Source organism: Cebus imitator, unplaced genomic scaffold, assembly GCF_001604975.1.
Source record: "Cebus imitator isolate Cc_AM_T3 unplaced genomic scaffold, Cebus_imitator-1.0 Scaffold50, whole genome shotgun sequence".
Taxonomy (NCBI): domain Eukaryota; kingdom Metazoa; phylum Chordata; class Mammalia; order Primates; family Cebidae; genus Cebus; species Cebus imitator.
This window is the reverse complement of record NW_016107365.1, coordinates 8,312,790-8,335,148: the sequence shown is the minus strand read 5'-3', so window position 1 is coordinate 8,335,148 and position 22,359 is coordinate 8,312,790. Positions and strand designations below refer to the sequence as shown.

The following is a 22,359-nucleotide window of genomic DNA, read 5'->3' as shown; positions in this document are numbered from 1 at the left end:
GTTTCACCATGTTGACCAGGATGGTCTTGATCTCTTGACCTCGTGATCCACACGCCTTGGCCTCCCAAAGTGCTGGGATTACAGGCTTGAGCCACCGCGCCCGGCCATGTCTTGCCTTTTATTGACATTTATTCTCCCAATTCATTCTAAGCTTCGTAAGTACTTTTGCTGGTATCTAAAACAGTACCTAGCACATCCTCAAAAAAAAAGAAAGAATTAGTTAATTAATTAAGGCTTTTCTGTAATTCCTGTGACACCTTACATAGTTTCTTAAACATAAGAGATGCTCAAAAAAATTTGTTGATTTGCTATTGTTGTTGTTTTAATATATAACCCCCTCTAAAATGCAAAGCCTTGGTCAGTTAAGGGGGAATGCTTTTTCTGGGACTTCCAGCCTCAAAGGGAAGTCTGGATAAAATGCATGGTGGGGAGTGGAGCCTGTGAGTACTTCCTCAGCCTCAGTGCACAGCTTCCTACTTTGCTGCTGCTGCTGCTGCTTCTTGTTGTTGTTGTTGTTGTTCTTCTTCTTCTTCTTCTTCTTTCTTCTTTGTCTTCTTCCTCTTCTTCTTCTTCTTCCTCTTCTTCTTCTTCCTCTTCCTCTTCTCCTCCTTCTTCTTTCTTAATTGAGACGAAGTCTTGCTCTGTTGCCTGGGCTGGAGTGCAGTGGCGTAATCTCAGTTTACTGCAACCTCCGCCTCCCGGGTTCAAGCAATCCTCTTGCCTCAGCCTCCCGAGCAGCTGGGATTACAGGCATGCACCACCATGCCCAGCTAATTTTTGTATTTTTAATAGAGATGGGGTTTTATCGTGTTGGCCAGGCTGGTCTTGAACTCCTGACCTCAAGTGATCTGCCTGTCTTGGCTTCCCAAAGTGCTGGGATTACAGATGTGAGCCATTGCACCTGGCCCTTATTTGGCTTTTTTTGCTCATTCAGGATGCCAACTCTGGGTTTGTCACAGAGTGTTTGCTTTTAAATATTCCCACTTTTTCATTGACAGTCCTTCTTTCCCCAAGAAAGAGGTTGGTCACAAGGTGTAGGGGTGTTGGCCTGGAGTTCTGTCTTTTAAATTTTCCCTGTTACCAAGATTTTTTATGTGCCAAACCCTATGAGAGTCAGGAGAGGGCATCAGATCAATCAGCCAAAGCTTCAAAATCTGCCTTGACTCTGTGGGGTTTTGCTTACCTACACCTTTGTAGGGTACCATCCTCTAGTGAAATGAGCCTCTACTGTGATAGCAGGTCCCTCCATTCTATTTCTAAATCTGCCTGATTCTAAACATTCTTGAATCAGATGGAAAATTCAGTTCTGTTTCATTTTTCTCCCCATCTTAATTGGTTTTCCATATGCAAGTTCAGAAGTAGAATTTTGCTGTACACATCATCCTTAATGTGAGTAGGTGAGCACCAGCGTCAGGGGAATGAAAAGAGGCAAAACTGGCTGTTAGGGAGGGAGTCTCTCTCCAGACTCAGCTAGCCAGCACAGATTCAGATTCTGCCCCTCAAATGAGTCATTTCATGAATGTGGCTCAAGTGTCTAACAGTTAGCATTTCTCAGGAAGCACGTTGGGATTATGGATGTGAAAGTTAATTGTTTCTTTAACAATTAAAAGAATTGTTGTTTGAGAGAGATTGTTTGCGAGAGGACTGAGACTTCAGGAATCTCAGGAAGTCTGTCTGTTGAGCTCCGTAATCACGCTGCCAAATTCAAATCTGCATCTACAAATTCTTGAGCACTTGAGGTGGGTGCTCTCTGGAGCTGAACCTTTTCAAAGCTGCTCTGAAGAGCTGGATGCCTTCATATTTCCTTCATATTTCATTCTAAGTCAATTGTAGAGCTAAGAAACCATCTTTGCTTACTGTCTCAGATGTGTTTCCAGTTTTCATTGGAAAGAGAAATTGTGTTCTGAATCCCAGTTCATGTGAGACCTTGATAACGTCTCAAAATATAAAACATTGTTAGTTTCAACAGGGCTGCTGCCAAGAACTAGAGGAGGCTAGAAAGAGTTATCTCAGATGTTTGTTTTTTTGCCTTTGGCAAGTATCACCTAGTGGCCCTCATGTCAGTGATTACAGGGTTTGTGTAACATGCCGAGGTTTGGGTGGTGGGTAGCAATGCTGTGGAGGGCTGGCCTTGGAAGAATGCCAGTTAGCTTCAGTTTTCTGCACTGTAATTGTTGCCACTGCTACCCCAGTGTGGGCTACCAGGGTCAGGAGGGATGGCATCACCAAGCTCCCCCGAGAGCAGGCCTGCCTGATAGCCATTAAAAGGCTGATTCCGTGGCCAGGGCCATCCTTCCAAATTAAGTAGTAAATGAACATTATTTCATCCTTATCCAAAAATGTGCTCAGAGCCTAGACACGTCTTTCCTGCACACCAGAATATGAACTGTACAACACAGGGTGAGCTCAGCCTTCAGCAAGGCGTTTTGGATGGTGAGGCTTTGTGGTTGGGATTGCACTAAATGCCATGTTGGGGGTGGGGGGGTCTTTCTCCTTTCATCCCTCGCCAGAGGCTCAGCCTGGGCCATGCTCATCACCATAATCACAGGCTGAAGAGGAATATTTTGGTTTTACTTCCCCCCCCTTTTTTTTTTTTACATACAATGCCTATTTATAGCCATTTGTTGACAGACTCTACCAATTACTTGAAAAAACGTGTATTTAGAGAGAGACAGACCAAAAATGTGTATTCAGTGGTAGCCCTAGTTCTGTATTCAATTAGCATCTGCTGGTACCAGAACTGGAGATGGCTGTCTGTTGTCACTTTAATTGAAGGATGATTAGAAAAAAATACTTGCTCTTCTTCCAGTCTTATCTTTGTTGTTACCAGCTCATCAGATCTGCAAGTTCATGTTTATTATGGCCGTTATATGTTAAAAGCCTGGTGCATCTTCTGTCTCTAAGTCATCTATAACATCCTGGTGCCAAATCCAGTCATCTCCTTTACTGCTTTCTCATACTTTCCCTGTCTTTGATATTAACCATTTTCTCCATGGAGTATTTTCCCTGGCTTCTGAGGCCTTCTGCTAGTCTGATTCCTCCTCCTCAGCCTTTTACAGGCTCCTTTCCCTCTGCTTTGCCTTTCAAATGGTGGTTCTTTCCAGAATTCCATCGTCCTCCCTGTTCTCTTCTCAGTCCATACATTTTTTCCACCTTAAATACAACCGGAAGAAGTGGAGACAAGGCACCTAGTTTGGGAGCCCAGGACTTGGCAGAGCACATGGGACATTAGAGAGGGGTTACCCAGTAAAGCTATCTTAGAAGCAGCTGAATATACAGGATCTCTCTGACTCCTACCCTACCCCAAAAGGCAGGATGGCTTATGGGGGCAGCCGAAAGGTGATGGAGCCAGAGAGAGTATGTAAGCTATTGTCCATGGTGGATATGGGGAAGGGCAAACTGAGAAGGTTGAACCTGTTTTGATGGCCAAGGCCGGGAGATGGATGTCAACATCCCTATGTGAAATGTAGGAGTGGAGCACCATCCCAGGAGTGATGTGAGAAGGAAGTGAGAAGGCTGGGCTTTGTTTCCTGTGTGGGTTCACCCGAGCTAGAGATACTAGGGGTTGGATAGATAGAACAGTCTGGGTTAGAGATAAGATTCTGGAGTCTATACTACCTAGCTAAATGTTGGGCATGGAAACTTGAGGAATGAAAATGTTAAAGAGATGAAAAGAGAAAAAAGAATAAGCAAAGGAGCTGAAAAGAATGGCAGGTAGAAATGAGAGCTAACCCAGATGGAGCATTTTCTCTGTGCCAGGCACTACAGTAAGTGCTTTGCATGTATTTTCTCACCTAGAGACTGAAAAGGGGAAGGACACCTTACAGAGAGGAAAATTTCAAAAAGAGAGACCCTCCTTCTGCCTTGATCGTCTTTGTCACTCTTTCTTTACCTGTTTTATTGACCCATCCGTAGGGCCCTTCCTGGATCTTCCTAGGGAATTGGTATATCTTTTGGACTCTCCTGGCACTCGTGCATTTTATTTATTCAGGCAACAAATGTTTATTCCACTATTTTAGAATTTATTGTCGTTAAACAAAACTATTTTATTATTACTTGCAGGACTCCAGCTATTGATTCTGAAGATTTAGTGTCTAACACACATAGTGGTCAACAAAGCAGATATTTGTTTAGTAAGTAAATGAATAATATGAAATAAGTTATTTATTCAAGACTCAATTTAAACCAAAGCATGAGAAGACCTCTCGTCAACCTATTTCAGTTACAGATGGCTTAATTTACTACAACAGTCATGAGCTGAGGATTCATTGAATGGTTGGTTTCTGTTGTTTATGGTTTACACTGCTCCATCTACACTTCTGGCTAATGTCAGACATTAACCAATTGTTGAAGTTCCCTGTAACACCAGCACATTCTCTGAATACTTACTATGCACAATGCAATAATGATTAACATTTGAACTCTGTCTAGGCTGAGTAAGCCACATCAAAGCTCTTTTTTCACTAGGACTTTTAAAATATCAAATATGAACTGAGTGAGTAGGTGTCAGAGAAATTGACTTTGTAAACTGAAAATCATAAACTTAGACTCATTTGAAATACGTCATGTGGAGTGCATATATAAAAATTATGAGCATTTTGATTTGTCCCTTGTAGGTAATAAATAACATCTGTAATATTCCTCCTCACCTTTTTCTGATTAGCTTCATGTCTGGCATATTTTTCCCAACACCCCTGTTTCGTGTTGTAAGAATTTCGCCAAGGACAGACAGGATTCTAAGTAAGGAGGGAGAGTGTAACAGAAGCCTTGGGGCCATCAGGTTTAAATTCAGAAATGAGGGGAATACTTAATGGTAGTCAGGCCTCCCTATTTTACTCTTCTTTGGTACATGCTGGCAGAGCTGCACAGGCCCAGAGAGGTAGCAGTGCCTGTGAAGGGCACAGGGTCTGGGACCCACTATAATCCAGACCCACAAGCCAGCCCCTCCTCCCCAAAGCTGGAATGGCTCCCAGGACCCCTCCATCCCCACATGCACCTACACCCACATGAGGGCATCCAGCAGAGTGCCCTGGGCCACCAGTGTCCCCTGGGGTCCATGGAGCTGGAGGGACCTCTGGAGACTCCCAAAGGTGAACCAAGGTGAGCGCTGGCCAGCTCTGCTTTTAGCTGTTTTCTATGATGGGAAGCTGCATCGAGTTTGTTTGGAAGGAAGATTTTGCCCTTAAAAAGTCTGAAAACCACTGCCTTAAATGCGATATTTCAATAACTACTATATCATGATGATAATAATAATAGCTAATATTTATTGAGAGCTTACTATGTGCTAGGGACCCTACTATGGGCTTTCAATGTACTATCTCATTTAATTCTCCCAAAAAACCCTGAGGTGGTTACTCATTTTATCAGTGAGAAAACAGAGGCTAAGTAAAATGCCCATGCTTATAGTTATGAAGTAGGAAAGCTGGCCCAGTTCGTCTGGCTCCAAAGCCAGATATCTCAATCTTGCTGCTAATACTGCTATTATTTAGCTCTGGCAAAAGTGAAGAGGCAGCTTGGACCACTGGAAAACACCACATCACATGTTTAGTAAGTGCCTGTGACAGTCAGGCATGCAACGATGCTTGCGCTCCGGTTACTCTGAACTACACACTATCCCTCTTACCCTCGTACTGTTGCATTGGCTCATCTGTAGGGTCCTTCCTGGATCCCCACTGGCCTCACCTAATTTTGGGAAAATTTGACAAGCAGTGAGACAGATGAATAAGGGTAAAAAGAAAAAAAAAGTGGCTTGTAAATACTCCTCGAATATCCTGGCTGATGCAGCATTCTTCCTCCTCCTCCTTCCTGTCATCTCTCCCCTTGCCTTTCTCCCCCACCCCACCTCTCTTCTTTGTTTCCTGTTTTCTTTTTGCTTCCCTTGTTGGCCCTGTCTTCTTTGCCTTGTATTAGATTCTTTAGGCTCCTATTTCAGGACAGGTCGCATCTACTCTTGTTTCTACACTAGGACACACCTGCCCCTCTCACTACTCAGTGTTAGTTCAGTGACCTCAATAAATACTGGATGTTTTTATTTTATTTCATGTTTGTGCAATTGAAGACTATTGAATTCATTGAGTTTTGTTTTTGTCTTTTTCAGAATGATATATGAATTAGAATTGCACTTTTGAGTCAAGAACCTTGGTGGGTTTTGCTTTTGTTTTTAACAGGGCCATAAGTCTAGGAATGGGAAATTAGTTCATAAAATTAGTAGCAAGCAAATTTAGAATCCACTACAGCACCTATATCCAGCTTATAGTGAGCCTGAGAAGTAGTCTCCTACAGGATGAGATTGATTCCAGCAGTGTGGTTAGATATTTTGAAATGCCTAAAGAAATGTTTATGCTCAAGTTAAGGTTGCAGCAGAAATCATGTAACTTGAGAATTTCTGGGGCCTAAATGTATGGACACTACAGAATGTACCACATCACTTTGTGCCTCCGACCAGATCACTCTTCCACTGTCCACTTTCCTCCCATGCTGCCTCCAGCACACACATACTTGCTTCATCCCCTCAAAAAAATAGTAAAAATTGAAATCTTTCTAATGCTTATTCAGCCTTCCAGTTTCATCTAAGACATCACTTCTTCAGGGAGATCTTCTCCTTTCCCTGGACTAAGCAAGGTCCCCACCTCGTGTTCCTAGAGCCCCCATCCCTGGCCACAGCACCCTTCATAATTGATCATTACTGCTTGTCTCCTCACCTTCCCCCACCTGGCTGTGTGCCCAGCTGCTAGGACTAGTTCGAGGAGTATTTGTTGATGAAGTAAATGAATATTTTAGGGGGACCATGGCAACAGGGTCCAGATACTTCTCAGCTCTCTGCTGCCTCCTTCCTCTTCCTTTCCAGACTCTGATTCCTTAGCAATTGGCAGGACATCTCTTTGTTTCTTCCATTCTGAAATTCACTGACCAACTGAGTACATCCATGCTCATAAACATTTGATTTAGTAATAAAATCTATTTTACATGAAAATGCCAATTAGAGTAAAAACTGCCCGCTCCTCCCTGTCTGCACTATGTGTAGGATAAGTGTGGAGGTGGGGAAAAGAGCATCATCTTCTAAGGAGTGGAAGTTGAACATCTCCTAGGTGCCCACTGCAGGCAGAATGGAAACAATGGGGTGGATACTGTAGGAGGCACAATTGAGTTCTTTCAAATTACTCCAGCTGACCATCCATGGCATGGGCTACCTGGTGCGGCAGGAAGTCCTCTAGGGCAATAGCTATTGTTCTAGGGCAATAGCTGTGCAAAGACCATCACAAGAAGATGGTAATTTCAGGCAGCCCATGTTGGGCCAGGCTGAGCCAGACAAGAGGCCAGGGCTGAGCCGGGCTAGACTCAGGGAACCAAAGATAGGTTTGAAAGGGACTTGACCCCAAGGCAGAACCAGAATTGGGAATCTCTGTTCTATTTTACTCTATTTTTACAATTCTGGCCAGACCTGTAGTGTGGCCTATAGAATTTAGGTGGTGTTACCACATTTTCCCCCACATAATTTTCTAACAATACCTTGTTCCCTTGGCAGCTGGTTCGGATCTCACAGTCATAAAAGGGTTGGACAGTTGGTCACTCCTTGACTTTGACTGCTGTCAGTCAGAGGCCATAGGCTCAACATATATTGAAATGATTTTTTCAGTTGGTCACTCAGTTTTAACCTATGTGCCTAGGCTTATGGAAGCCACTGTGGAAATTCAAGAGACCTGTACCCAGGATCTTTATACTTATGGTGCACAGAATGCTCACCACACGTAGGATCTTATTTCCTCTTCACACTCTTTCTGTGAGGTAGGCAGTATTTTGGTTCTCATTTTGCATACAAGAAAACAGGAACTCAGGGTGGTTAAATGACTTAATAAGATAGCAAAAAGAGCTTGTTCTAAAGGCTATTGAAATGCCAGTGATTGATTTCTCTGAGTTCCTTTTTAGAATCAGAGAGTGATGGCATAGGGCAAGTTTATTCAAACCCATGGCCGACAGGCTGCCTGTGGCCCAGGATGGCTTTGAATGCGTAAACTATCTTTTTTTTTGCAGGGCGAGGGGGACAGAGTCTCGCTCTGTTGCCCAGGCTGGATGGAGTATGGTGGTACGATCTCGGCTCACTGCAAACTCTGCCTCCCGGGTTCAAGGGCTTCTCATGCCTCAGCCTTCCGAGTAGCTGGGATTATAGGTGTGCACCATCACACCTGGCTAATTTTTGTGTTTTTAATAGAAACAGGATTTTACCCCGCTGGCCAGGCTGATCTTGAACTCCTGGCCTCAAGTGATCTGCCCGCTTCAGCCTCCCAAAGTGCTGGGATTATAAGCGTGAGCTACCACGCCTACAAACTTTCTTAAAACATTATGAGTTTTTTTTGCAATTTCTGTTTTTTTAGTTCATCAGCTGTCATTAGTGTTAGTGTATTTTATGTGTGGCCCAAGACAATTCTTCTTCTTCCAGTGTGGCTCAGGGAAGCCAAAAGATTGGACATGCCTGGTATACAATATGCCGCTACTCCATCCAAAACAGCTCTGCACAGCCCTGCTTCCCAGCTGTTAGGGGCCTTTTTCATCTTCAAAAACTAAGCAAATTAGTGATGTTCACTAAAACATTGCTAAAAGCATCAGTTCAGAGTGTGGGGGCTTCTAGTCAGTGTATTTTAGGGAACTAATTTTAGGGATAAATTATTTTTATGTCCACAGTGATCTTTTTTTTTTTTTTTTTTGAGATGGAGTTTTGCTCTGTTGCCCGGGCTGGAGTGCGCAATCTCAGCTCACTGCAACCTCCGCTTCCCATCACGATGACTTTTAAAAACAAGAATCTAGACAACAATGCATACATGCACATCTGGATATGTAAGCCCTTACCACACAGCGAGATGAGAGGGTGGCCTTGGCCCAAGCCTGCAGTTGTTGGGACATGCAAAAACATGAGCAGACTGGAGATTTGAGCCACATGTGCACAAGTGCAGTCATTCAGATGCAGCCTGGGTGCGCTGATCTGGGCAGGGGACTCACGGGCTCTGGGCCTCTGACTAGCTGGCACATGAAGGGCCTTAATGACTTGACCTTCACTTTGAGTTTGAGATCCTTTGAACTTTTGTTAGCATGAGCCATGAAGAAATGGTCAGCCAATCAAATGTTTAGTGTAAACTACATTTTAGCATAAACTTTAAGAGACACATTTGACTTACATAATAAACAAACAAGCTACTTTTAAGAACTTTTAAGTACAAAAGTTGAAGATAGTTGTTGCTAATTAAACCTAAGTCTTGCCTGTACATTAAAAACATACTCGAGAGAATTTCGAGATTAGAAAACTCCTGAAGAACCAAATTTCCGAGAAAGCTGGGGTGTTTTTCTCACTTAGCCCAAGTGACTAAGTTTTACTGTAAGTAAATATGCATACATCATTAAGTGTGAAGGTGTCATCACACTGGCAGGAAGAGTCAGATGGATTGTTAGCAGAGAATGAAATTTTACTGGTCTTTGTAAATTGTAAAATGATCAAAAACAAATAGAACGCAGTAGAAATGAATGGCAGGCCAAACAAACCAGACAGAAAAGGGGCTATAGACTAAAAGTGGTAAATTATAGCTTCCACACATAAATCTTTTTACCCTAACCCTGTTCAAATTCTGAAACATAAACAGCAAAGCAAATATAGACCCTCTCTAAATCCACAACAGAGAAGTGAGTCTGGTTGCTTTTTTGTTTGGTTTTATTTTGTTTTTCTGTTATAATAGTGATTTTTGCCTTCTTTCCTCCTCTTTATAAGGTCTTGGGTAGAAGAGGTTGTAAAAGAAAAGAAAACTATATTATACTGATGATAACAGCTACCATTCAATAATAGTTATTAACAGATGCTATTATCTATTTCATAGAGCAAGGATTAAATGAGTTATACATAAAACACTTAAAGCAGTGTTTTATGTTTATAAGCAGGTAGTATTTAAGTATTAGATGTTATCATATTTAATGTTGACAGTGTTGATAGTAGTCTTATACCAGATATTCTGCTAAGCACTGTATATGCCTTATTTCACTTGCTATTATTGTATTAACTTTATAGATAGTAATCTGAGGCATGGGAAGTTTAGAATGTTGCCCAAGATTGCACAGGTGGTAATAACATTTACTGCACACTTTCTATATGTTGTCCTTAGTACTAGACATTTTTAGTGTATTGTTGCATTTAGACCTCACAACAATACTGAAACTGAGGCCTAGGGAGGTCAGCTAACACCAAGATCACACAGCCAGTGAGTGATGGAGCTAAGATTCAAACCCAAACAGCCTGGCTCCAAAAGTGCATGTTCTATAGTACTGCACCGTGGCCTTCTGGAACAGGGCTGGCAAGATGCTACTTCAATCATACAGCTCTTTCCTCCATCCTCATTACCATCCCTAGCACTGCTTTCCTTCAGGGTCACAGCAGTGGGTTTCCTAACCCCCATTCTTCAGTCATGCCCAGTTCATTGTACTTGAGCAGCATTTCAGAGAGGAAGCTCCCCTAGACCCTCCCATTCACCCTCTAGCACTGCTGTGCCTCCTCACTACCTTGCCAAGCCCTTGCTTACCCACCTCTAATGCCAGAAAATCGCTCTCTCCAAGGAAGCCCGTTCTTTCTGTCTTGGGGAAGTGCTGGTAGAAACACATTCCTCGTATTGTGTTCAAACTCAAAACCTCAAAATGGTGCTATGTACCTTTAACCTCTCTGTGCCTCAGTTTCTTCATCCATAGGGCTTTCATAAGGATTAAATTAGACACAAAGTGCTTAAAACAATGCCGGAGGCCAGGCATGGTGGCTCACACCTATAATCCCAGCACTTTGGGAGGCCGAGGCGGGTGGATTACGAGGTCAAGAGATCAAGACCATCCTGGTCAACATGGTAAAACCCCGTCTCTACTAAAAATACAAAAATTAGCTGGGCATGGTGGCACATGCCTATAATCCCAGCTACTTGGGAGGCTGAGGCAGGAGAATTGCTTGAACCTAGGAGGCAGAGGTTGTGGTGAGCCGAGATCACACCATTGCACTCCAGCCTGGGTAACAAGAGTGAAACTCCATCTCAAAAAAAAAAAAAAAAAAAAATGCCTGATCTATGTTATTTTTGCTAAATATTAGCCGCTATTACTGTTTTATTATTATTATTTCTCTCTATGGCTTCCACCCTGAATGCTTTATAGTACAAATTTACTCCTTCTTGAATTCACTCTTTTTCACCATTTTGTCAGCTGCAACCTGCCCTCCAGGATACTATGGTGGCCTTTGTGATGACTTTGCAGGCTCCATACCATATCACTCCAATCTGCCCTACATGCATCGTTAAGAACTGCCTTTCTAGGATATTGCTTTTGTACATCATTTCCCTCTTCAGAAGCCCAACTTGTTCTTGGTTGCTTTCATACTTTAGATGGATTATTAGGTTCTCTATCAATTTCTTGCTTTTCTTTCTGATCATGAAAACTTCCTGTCTTCCATGGACTTTCCTCCTCTTATTTGCAAGTCATCTCACATATTTATTTTGCTTAAGTATTATGTATTTAAAAGTCTCAAAGGCTGTATACCAAAATGTTGACAGCAACTAATAAATTAACAGGTCATTTTTATTTTCCTTTTCATGTTTCCCTGTATTTTCCAACATATATACAACAAACATATAAATTGCATTGTTACGAAAAATACTGTGTGTTTCATCAAAGTGCAATCATAAACTATATGATACTTTCCAAAGTCAAGAGGATGCCCTGTGCAGTCAAGAGAGTAGGATTGCCTTTCATGAAGATTAGAAGTATCTCCAGGTCTCCCTCAGTCCCTTCCCTGTTTGATGAACCCATTGCCAATTACTAATCAGTGTACTTCAAACTACATATTAGCCAGGTGTCATGGTGCACACCTGTAATCCAAAACAAAATGTAGGCCAGGTGTGGTGGCTCACACCTGTAATATCTCAGCACTTTGGGAGGCCAAGGTGGGAGGATTGCTTGAGGCAAGGAGTTTCAGACCAGCCTGGTAACATAGGGAGACAATTACAAAAATTATAGGTGCCTCTTTAAAATTTCTTTTGAAATTTTTTTTAATTAGCTAGGTGTGGTAACACATGCTTGTGGTCCTAACCACTCAGGAGGCTGAGGTGGGAGGATTACTTGAGCCTGTAAGCTCAAGCCTATAGTAAGCTGTAATCTCACCGCTGTATTCTAGCCTGGGCAACAGAGTAAGACCTTATCTCAAAAAATAAAAATAAAAACCAAAAATGTAGAGAAGTACAACATATTTAACAGATATTATAGATTCTTCCTTAAGGGGTTGAACTCCTCTGTTCAAATGGGGGTGGCGAACCTGGACCCCTACCCACTAACTCACCATCCTCCTTTAAGACCACTTTCAAGTTACTTCCAGAACACATTTTGGGTCTGGAGAACACAGTTCTCCACTGAAACCACCAGTCCACTTCATTCTGGTAACAAGCAACTCCCAATTTCTAGGGGTTGCTCAGATAAGGAACACTATAAGTTTACTACATATTATGTAACATATTTCATTCTTCCTAAAATTTTCTGCTGAACTTCCCATCCAAAATCAATACACACGGCTAATCCATCTTATAACCAAATATTTCTGTCTGGCCAGAAAGCTTATTATCTCAGAGGTGGCTTTCAGCTCAGAAGGAAACGAAAAAATTTGTTTGTTTATACTTGCCTCTTAACTCTCTAGTTCCTGCCCAGAGGCCAACAAATCCAATGCACCTTTCTCATTCATCAAGCTAATAGATGGAATATTTAGCTCTTTAGATTTGACGTCTGAAATCTTTTGCTCTTTTGACTTCTGCAATGTCCTGTTTAACTGGTTTACTTCCTCGTATTATTTTCTTCTCTGCTCCATTTGCTATTTTCCTTTGGACCTCAGTGCTCTGTTTCTGGGCGTCTGCTCTCTTCTTGCTTCCCTCCCTAGACAGCGTATTCACTTCCAGAGTTAAGCCATTACTGCATTGGGGTGGTACTCAGTGTGTGCCTCAGTCTGTCAGACAGAGGTCAGTCCTGGAGCTCTAGCATATCGTGGAGACATCTACTTTAAGCTCAAGTTAATTCCTAAAGTCAGTATGTCTCATTCCAGAATCTTGTGCTCCCCACTATTTCCCATCTCGACATCTCCATTCTGCCGATATCAACACTATTCTCTCAATCACCAAACTCAAAACCTTAGAATTTTGTTTGTCTTTTATACGCTTTTGTCACCAAATATCTTGGATTTCCCCTTCAGAACTTGTCTTAGATGTCTCTTTGCTCATCACTTCCTGTTGCTGAATTCTAGAACACAGTGCTTTATTACCACATACAGTTGTTAATCAACAGATATTTCTCAAATCAGAATCTAGTCTGACTCTGTCAAAGAAATTTTAAAAGTTTCTTAACATTTTAAGAAACCTCTGCATCCTGTCTCTGGTACTGACAATTTATCCAATACACTGTCAAGTTAATAGTGAAAACACCCAGGGCAGCCAAAGCAATCTTGGGAAAAAATTAAAATGGGAAAATTCAGATTTCCTGATTTCTAAGGTTACTGCTAAGCTTGACAAGTCCATGTAGTGTGGTACTGGCGTGGAAATAGACATAGATCAGCTAGGTGTGGTGGCTCACACCTGTAATCCCAGCACTTTGGGAGACTGATGCAGGAGAATTGCTTGAGGCCAGGAGTTTGAGAACACCCTGGCCAACATAGTGAGACCCTATATCTATATAAATAGATAGACAGAGATAAATCAATTTTTTTAAAACTATAGATCAGTGGAATGGAATTGAGAGTCCAGAAATAAACCCTCATGTTTATGGTCAATTGGGTTTTGGTAACGATACCAAGACAATTAAAGAGGGAAAGAATACTCTCTCAAACAAATGGTTCTGGGATACCTGAGATACCCACATACAAAAGGATGAAATTGGATAGGTACAGTGTCTCATGCCTGTAATCCCAGCACTTTAGAAGGCTGGAGTGAGAGGACTGCTTGAGGCCAGAAGTTCAAGACAAGCCTGCGGAACATTGCGAGACCTCCATCTCTATAAAAAAGTAGCTGGGCATGATGGCATGTGCCTGTAGTCCCAGCTAGTCTGGAGACTGAGATGAGAGGATCACTTGAGCCTAGGAGTTTAAGGCTACAGTGAGCTAAAGCTGAGATCGCACTCCAGCCTGGGTGACAGAGTGAGATCCTGTCTCTAAAAAAAAAAATTGAAAATATAATACAGAACACAGTTTAGCCAATTTTTAATGCTCTGCAGTGACTCAAATGATTAAACATAGACTTATCATATAAACCAGCAATTCTACTTGTAGTATCTACCCAAGAGAAATGAAGACATATATCCATACTGACATTGTGCATGAATGTTCGTGACAGCATTATTCATAGCAGCCAAAAAGTATAAACAAAGAAGCGTCTATTAATTGATGAATAAAGAAAATGTGGTCTATTTTTTGGTAATATACAGCAATGAAAGGAATATTATTCATTAATAAAAAAGAATAAAGTAGTGATACATGCTATAAAATGGATGAACTTTGAGAATATTATGCCAAGTGAAAGAAGCCAAACACGAAAGGCCACATATTGTCTGATCCTATTTGTATGAAATGTCCAGAGTAGGTAAATCCAAAGAAGCACAAAGTGGGGTAAGGGTTGCCTGGGGCTGGAGGGTGTGGGAGTAAATGGGGATTGACTGCTAATGGTGCAGGGTTTCTTTCTGTGGTGATGCAAATGTTCTAAAATATGTTACGGTGATGGTTACACAGCTTTGTGAACTGTCATACTAAAACCCATTGAAGTTTACACTAAAAATGGGTGAATTTGATCATATGTGAACTATATGATACACTCTTTAGAAAATATATTAAAATTCCTCTGTCTCCCTATCGATTAGAAGACAAAGTTGCCAACTCTCTGGACCTTCTTCTATGGCTGTGTCTCCCTCCAACCATAATCAAGAAATACTCAACCATGTGCAGTGGCTCATGCTTGTAATCCCAGCACTTTGGGAGGCCAAGGCAGGCGGATCATGAGGTCAAGAGATCGAGACCATCCTGGCTAACATGGTGAAATCTCGTCTCTACTAAAAATACCAAAATTAGCTGGGTCTGGTTCCGTGTGTCTGTAGTCCCAGCTACTCGGGAGGCTGAGGCAGGAGAATTGCTTGAACCCAAGAGGCGGAGGTTGCAGTGAGCCAAGATCGCGCCACTGCACTCCAGCCTGGCGTTTGGCAACAGAGTGAGACTCTGTCTCAAAAAAATAATGAATAAATACTCCCTGTATTTATGAACTCACGTCATTGGATCAGGCCCACCCAGATAAATCTGAGATAATCCCCACATCTTACAGGCCCTACCCATATTTATATCTGCAGAGTCCCTTTTGGCATGGAAGGTAATGTATTCATAGGTTCTGGGAGACTAGGATCTCAACATTTTGGGGGACCATTTTCCTGCCTACCACACCCTGTTTTATGCTTCTTTCTATTGCATAAGAATCTCACACATGTTGACAGATGGAAAAAATATATTATGCAAGTACTAACAGCAGCAACAGTGACAGCTAAAACTAGGCTATCTATACATCAGACAAGTAGACTTAAAGGAGGAAAGCATTATTAGAATTAAAGAAGGAGTTTTCAAAATAGTTCTCAGTCATAGGAGAGATTTTTAACATACTTCTCTCAGTAACTGATACAACAAGCAAACAAACAAAAATGGCCATAAAGATACAAAAGATTTGAGCAGCATAGTTAACAAACTTGGCCTAAATGATATACGGATCGCTGAGCCCAACAACATCAGACTACATATTTTTTACATTGGTGCTTGGAAAATTCACAATATTAAATGTACATGTTGGAAATGAAAATGTTGAATATCTGTTACTCAAAAGGTTATAAAAAGAATAACAAATTAAGCCCAAAGAAAATAAAGGGAAGGAAATAATAAAAGTTAATAAAATAGAAAACAAACATATTACAGGGAGGATCTACAAGGCCAAAAGCTGGTTGTTTGAAATGACTAATAAAATCAATTAAACACTAGCAAAATATATCTTGGACAAGAATGAGAAGCATGAGTTGCCAATATCGGGAATGAGCAGGCAGTATTACTACAGATGCTACAAACATTTAAAAGATAATACAAAATAAAAGTTCGCATTGTACTACATAAATTCCTAATAAAATACAAGTTATTGGGCCGGGCACGGTGGCTCACACCTGTAATCCCAGCACTTTGGGAGGCTGAGGCAGGCAGATCATGAGATCAGGAGATCAAGACCATCCTGGCCAACATGGTGAAACCCCATCTCCACTAAAAATACAAAAATTAGTGGGGTGTGGTGGTGTGTGCCTATAATCCCAGCTACTCAGGAGGCTGAGGCAGGAGAATCTCTTGAACCAGGGAGGTGGGGGTTGCAGTCAGCCGAGATTGTGCCACTGCACTCTAGCCTGGCAACAGAGCAAGAGTCCATCTCAAAAAAAATAATAATAAAATACAAGTTATCAAAACTGACAAAAGGAGAAATAGAAAATCTGAATGGTCCTATACCTGCTCCATAAATTAAATCAATAATTTCAAACCTTTCCACAAAGAAAACTCTGGGCCTAGATGGCTTTACCAACTCTTTTTTTATGGATGAATAGTATTCTGTTGTATCTATATACCACATTTTCTTTACCTACTCATCTATTGATGGACACTTAGGTTGATTCCATATCTTGGCTATTGTAAATAGTGCTGCAATAAATATGGGGGTGCAGGTATCCCTTTGGTATACTGATTTCCTTTCCTTTGGATAAATACTTCTTGGTGAGATTACTGTACTGTACGGCAGTTCTATTTTTAATTTTTTGAGAAACCGCCATACAGTTTTCCATAATACCTTTACTAATTTACACTCCCACCAACAGCATGCACATATATTTTTAAAGCTTTTATAAAACAGCACTGTCTATTATCCCTTGGCACATACGTCTTCTACTGTATTTTAAAATGGCTGAAGGATGCACTGAAGTCACAATAGCAGCAGCCTCTGGAGGAGTAAATGAAAGGACAGAGTTTGAGGACAGGGATGAAGGAGACTTCGACTTTTTTTTATTGTCCAGGTTTTATTTTTTTTAAAAAAGCAAATATGGCAAAATGTTAACATCTGTTCATTTTGGATGATGGTTCATAGGGTGTTAGTCATATTATTCTTTGTAATTTTCCCTCTGTTTAATTTCTCAAAATGAAAACAATAAAGTCGAAATAAGAGTATCTTTCATAGTTTAGTCTTAGGCATATTTATTGTTTAGGTATTTTATGTTCCTGTTTGTTTTAAGAAAAAAAAATGTGTATAAATATAAGTACAGATGAGACAGTTAAATTTCCTTTTTTTGTTTATGTTCACAAAACGTGCTTGTTTTATTTAGCATTCTTTGGTATCAAAATGTGGCCTTCATACAAACTTGTGAGAAGTAAATCATGAGGGTTCACAGTTTTACCACAGCCTGTATGTTAGCAACCACTTCCTGTGATAGACATCCTCATGCACCTCAAGTACTAAAAGCATCTGTTTGTATTGGAGCCAAAATACCCACAAGCAGAGAAACAAGAAGTCAAAACAATTTTCCTCGTTTGTGCTAAAGATTTGTTGCCGTGTGATTGTTGAGACTGAAGCTCTGAAAGCACCAATGTTTGCTGGATCTGTCTCTAACTTGTCTCTACAAGGTCATTTCCAAAAGACTGCCAAAATAATGTCATGTCCCGCCTTTTCCACCACCGACACACCCTGCATGAAAACCCCAAGGAGCACAGAAGATCTGCTTGGGTGAGGATGAGGGCTCTCTCAAAGTCTGTTATCAAAGAAAGGCAGACAGATGGACTAATGCATTAGCCACTCCAATGGAGTCTGTTCTTTTACACACATATTACATATTATGACAATTAATTACTAGGCTGGTGGTTCAGCAACCTTTTGAAGTGATCCCAAGATGATTGCCATGACCATATTTGAAAAGCTAACAGATAAATATGGGCTTAAAACAGATTACATGTTACTCAGCTAGGCTCTAACCATATGCATAGGTCAAAGTGAGGCGAGGGCCCTCATGGACCCACCAGGATCTCCCATAAGAGTAGAACTCTTGCCTTGTTCATCACTTCTTTCATAAGCAGGCAAAGGAAGGAGTTATTCAAAAGAAGGAACGGAGCATGCTCAACTCAGGCCCTTTTGTCCGTCCAGTTTATAGCCAGCCTGTCACCTGGATCTATAAGCACTCTGGCCTGCTCTCAGCTATGCGCTAGCTCAAGGAGCCCAATGGGTGTCCAGCAAGATCAACGATGAGGGCCAAATCTTTCTAAGTCAAGGGTCAGTTACAAACAAGATCTCTCTGCTGCAGATCTGAAGCCATATTCTCTCCAATCGATTTTGTCAGTAACAGAAGCTCCATCTGTGTATCCTCTACCTCTTAATTGGTTTCACACTTAAGAGGGGGTAGAGATTAGTAATTGCTCCCCACAAAAGCAAAAGATGAACCTGATGATTAATTAATATAAGACCTCAAAAATGATAAATTAATATAATCCATGATACCAGCCAATAATTTGTATACCACATTTATTCTTATCCCCATAGTTATCCTGTCTGAATAGTTAACTGAGCACTGCTCACTTTTAGATTTCATAAGAGTTGTTAAAAATAAATCTTTGTACTCTATCGTGGCCTACATGAACTCTCATAGCTTGAGATGGCTGCATTAAAATGTACATTTTATAATTTCTTATACTAATTACGTAGGTATAAGTATACATAGAAAATGTATTTAAATGTTTAACAGGCAAAAACAAAAACCAAAAAACCAAGTCACCCTGCTGTAACGGAATACTGTTCTGCGTATGGCCAGCTGTACATTGGCAGAACATAGCGATTTTAAGGATGAATTAGTGTTGTAATCTCTTTGGGATTTCTTTTATATTTGCAGTGGTTTATGACTGACATTTCGTGTAACTATAGCTTTCTGTTTGGATTTAATAGAAGATTCATTTCTGTGGCAAGATGCACATTTGCACTCCAGTGTTGAATAAAAGCTACTGTTCTGCGAGGGTCTAAAATGCTGATTTATAACGACACGTTCCAATAACAGCGATCTAATTCTTTCATACTATTTCTTCCCAGGTCCCAGGAACAGCATGGCTCCAGCAAAGGATGACTCTTCTCTTCCAGAACATTCAGCCTTTAACACATCTGTCCATGCTGCAATTAGACACGGAAATTGGAAACTCCTCACGGGCTACCCAGGTAGAGTGCTTAGCTTAGCAAACTTCCCTTCTCACAGTAGACAAAGCAGGGCTGTATCCTCAGGGCAGTGTCTCCAGTCTACCTTCACTCCTGGGATTTTATTCCCATGGTCATTTCTCTGGAAAGGGAGGAAATACTCTTGTTCTATTTCCCGCCTCTTCCTCCTTCGTTCCTCAAGGCTCCTAAGCCCTACCACTCACCTCACTTTGCTCAGATACCTGAAATCTTAACTTGTCTTTCTAATCTTTCATGATCCCTCCTGATATATGTCCTAAAAAGACAACTATTTATTCAGGGTATTCTTTTCCCATTTCTGAGACTCCGCCTGTTTCCAATTGCACAGCTTCCATTCTTGTCATGGCCTGAGTAAGCTTTCCCAGTGGATCATCAAGGAGAAGTTTACCGAGTAATAACTGCCTTTTGCAAACCTATCTCTGGGTCTGCTGAATGAGGAGATAATAAGAGGAATGGTTTAACCTACTGGTCTTAACCAGAAAAAGAGAGAGAGAGAAAGAGAGAATTAACTGTAGCAGGGGTGAAAGGGAGAAATGTCACTCTGATGCTTCATGGAAAATATGGATTTTAAATATGTGTGGCTATCAAGCATAGCACATTCGGGTAGCAAAGAGGATCTCTGAGAGCTACACCCTCAACCAGTGGTGTCGCTGGGGAAGGTGGTTGCTCCCCTGATTAAATTCTCTAAGAGTAGCATATTTTCAATACTTTTAAAATATGTGGGATGATGGTTAAGGCTGTGATATAATTAACCAATGTTTATAATGAGAACATTCTTGGCATTGCAATAAGACAAGTCTTTTTTGTCTGGGATTGTCCCATGTATTGCAAGGCATTAACATCACTGGCTCATGCTCACTAAATGCCAGGAGGACCCCTATGCCTCAGTCCAAGGACATACACACATGCACACTCATTTCTGGGTGTCCATGCTTGTGAAGTAGTGAGACATGCCTAAAGCACCAGAAGTCGATGTCTGAGAAACATCTAGAGACAGCATCTAGGGCCGCATCTTTTTATATGTTCTCACCCACAACCCAGTGTAGGCTTGGCCACAGACTCCTTTCCTGAAATTAGAACCTCCCTCTGTGCTTCTCCCTCAATAAACTGTTTTGTTTTCTTTGCTAGGCTGTGGTTACTGGTTCCCTCCACCATCTCAATACAATGTCTCTGAGATACCCTCATCAGACCCACCAACCAAGACCCTCTGGCTCTTTGATATTGATCGGGATCCAGAAGAAAGACATGACCTGTCCAGAGAATATCCTCACATTGTCACAAAGCTTCTATCCCGCCTACAGTTCTACCATAAACATTCAGTGCCTGTGTACTTCCCTGCACAAGACCCCCGATGTGATCCCAAGGCCACTGGGGTGTGGGGCCCTTGGATGTAGGATTTCAGGGAGGCTAGAAAACCTTTCGATTGCAAGTTGGACCTCAGGCCTTTTCTCATGGCTCTTGTCTCATTTGTTATCCCAACCTGGGTTCACTTGGCCCTTCTCTTGCTCTTAAACCACACCAAGGTGTCTAATTTCAACCCCTAATGTATTTAAGATGCTGATAAAATCTGTAACACTCCTGCTGTTGGCTGGAGCATGTGTCTAGAGGTGGGGGTGGCTGGGTTTACCCCCTTTCCTAAGCTGTGGGACAGCTGGGAACTTAACTTGAAATAGGAAATTCTCACTGAGCCCTGGAGGCTAGAACAGCTGGCTCTTTTAGCCTCACAAGTCAGACCTTAGATTCCCCTCTGCCAATAGCCAGTTTTATTGGAGTGAATCACATTTCTTACACAAATGAAGGGAGCAGACAATTATTAATGGTCTGTTGGCCAAGACTTCTCCCTGTTGAAGGATCATGTTCAAGCACTCCATGTGAACCCCTCTTGGTTTACCCCTTACTCGCTTATCTCATCACAGAGCACAAAGCTCATTCTGTTGTTCAGGTCAACAGCAAAAATGCCTGCACCTTGATTTTGGCTTTTACAATAAAGAAATGTGATTTTACCATAATTTATTCTTCCCCAGACATTGCTCATTCTGTCTAGACTTCCTGCCACTTCCAATTCTTCTGTGGCTTTTCCTACCTTTCCTTTTGACCTCAGTGTCCTATCCCTGGGAAGGCCACTTTGCTTCTCTACCTGAGCACCCCTGATTTCTGGAACACTGTTGAGCCCTGCCTTGCTTTTGCCCCTAGGGCTGAAGCTTGAGGCCTCCCTGTAATAGGCGGTGGAGTTGCTCTGTGAGGATGATGTTCATGGTGGACACTAAGAGGGCTGGGTGGGAGATGCTTGACTTTGTGGCATCGGTTCAGCAAGGCTTTTCCTATGTTGCATGGAGTTAATCATTGTGATTGTGGCTTTATCTCATAATATATTAACACTTGCACTGCTATTTACTAGCAGTGAGAAGAAACCTCCGGAAAGAATATGAAAAAGCAAGTGGCCAGTGTCAGGGATACTGGGCCTTGGTAAAGCAGAGGAGGGCACATCCACAGTCCTCGTATTCTCTGTTTTACTGCTTGTATTGAGGTTCTGGGGTCTGGGAAAGAGGGTGCACAGTTTGACCTGCAGCCCTTTTTCAATTCCACTAATGTCTTACTAATGTGGATTAGTCCATATTAGCGCTAGAGAGTGTCAAACCCAGAGAAATGTGTGCAAAAATGATACTCTTTTCTGCATTAGCCCCACTGTTTTGTTCGCCTATGCTTGGAACACTGCCTAAAGGCACTCAATACATTTTTTTAATTTTTTATTTTCAATTTTTTATATTTTTTTGAGACAGGATCTCATTGTGTAACCCAGGCTGGAGTACAGTGGTACAATCACAAGTCACTGTAGCCTCAACCTCCTGGGCTCAAGTGATTCTCCCCCCTCAGGCACCCAAATAGCTGGAACTACAGGTATATATCGCCACACCCAGCTAATTTTATGTTTTGAAAAGACAAGATTCCCTATGTTGCCCAGGCTGGTCTTAAACTCCTCAGCTCCAGCAGTTCTCCAATCTTGGCCTCCCAAAGTACTGGGATTACAGGCATGAGCCACCATGCCTGGCCTCATTTTTTT

General features: G+C 41.6%; 1 protein-coding gene across 1 annotated transcript in view; it reads left to right on the top strand.

Moving 5' to 3' along the window:
• The window catches only part of ARSB (arylsulfatase B), a 206,152-nt gene extending 184,851 nt beyond the window's left edge, over nt 1-21,301 (top strand). The window contains exons 7-8 of the mRNA XM_017527710.2: nt 19,161-19,283; nt 20,427-21,301. Of these exons, the coding sequence (XP_017383199.1) occupies nt 19,161-19,283; nt 20,427-20,692 (389 nt within the window). The 3' untranslated portion in view covers nt 20,693-21,301. The remainder of the gene's footprint in view (nt 1-19,160; nt 19,284-20,426) is intronic.
• Nucleotides 21,302-22,359: the final 1,058 nt, after the last annotated feature.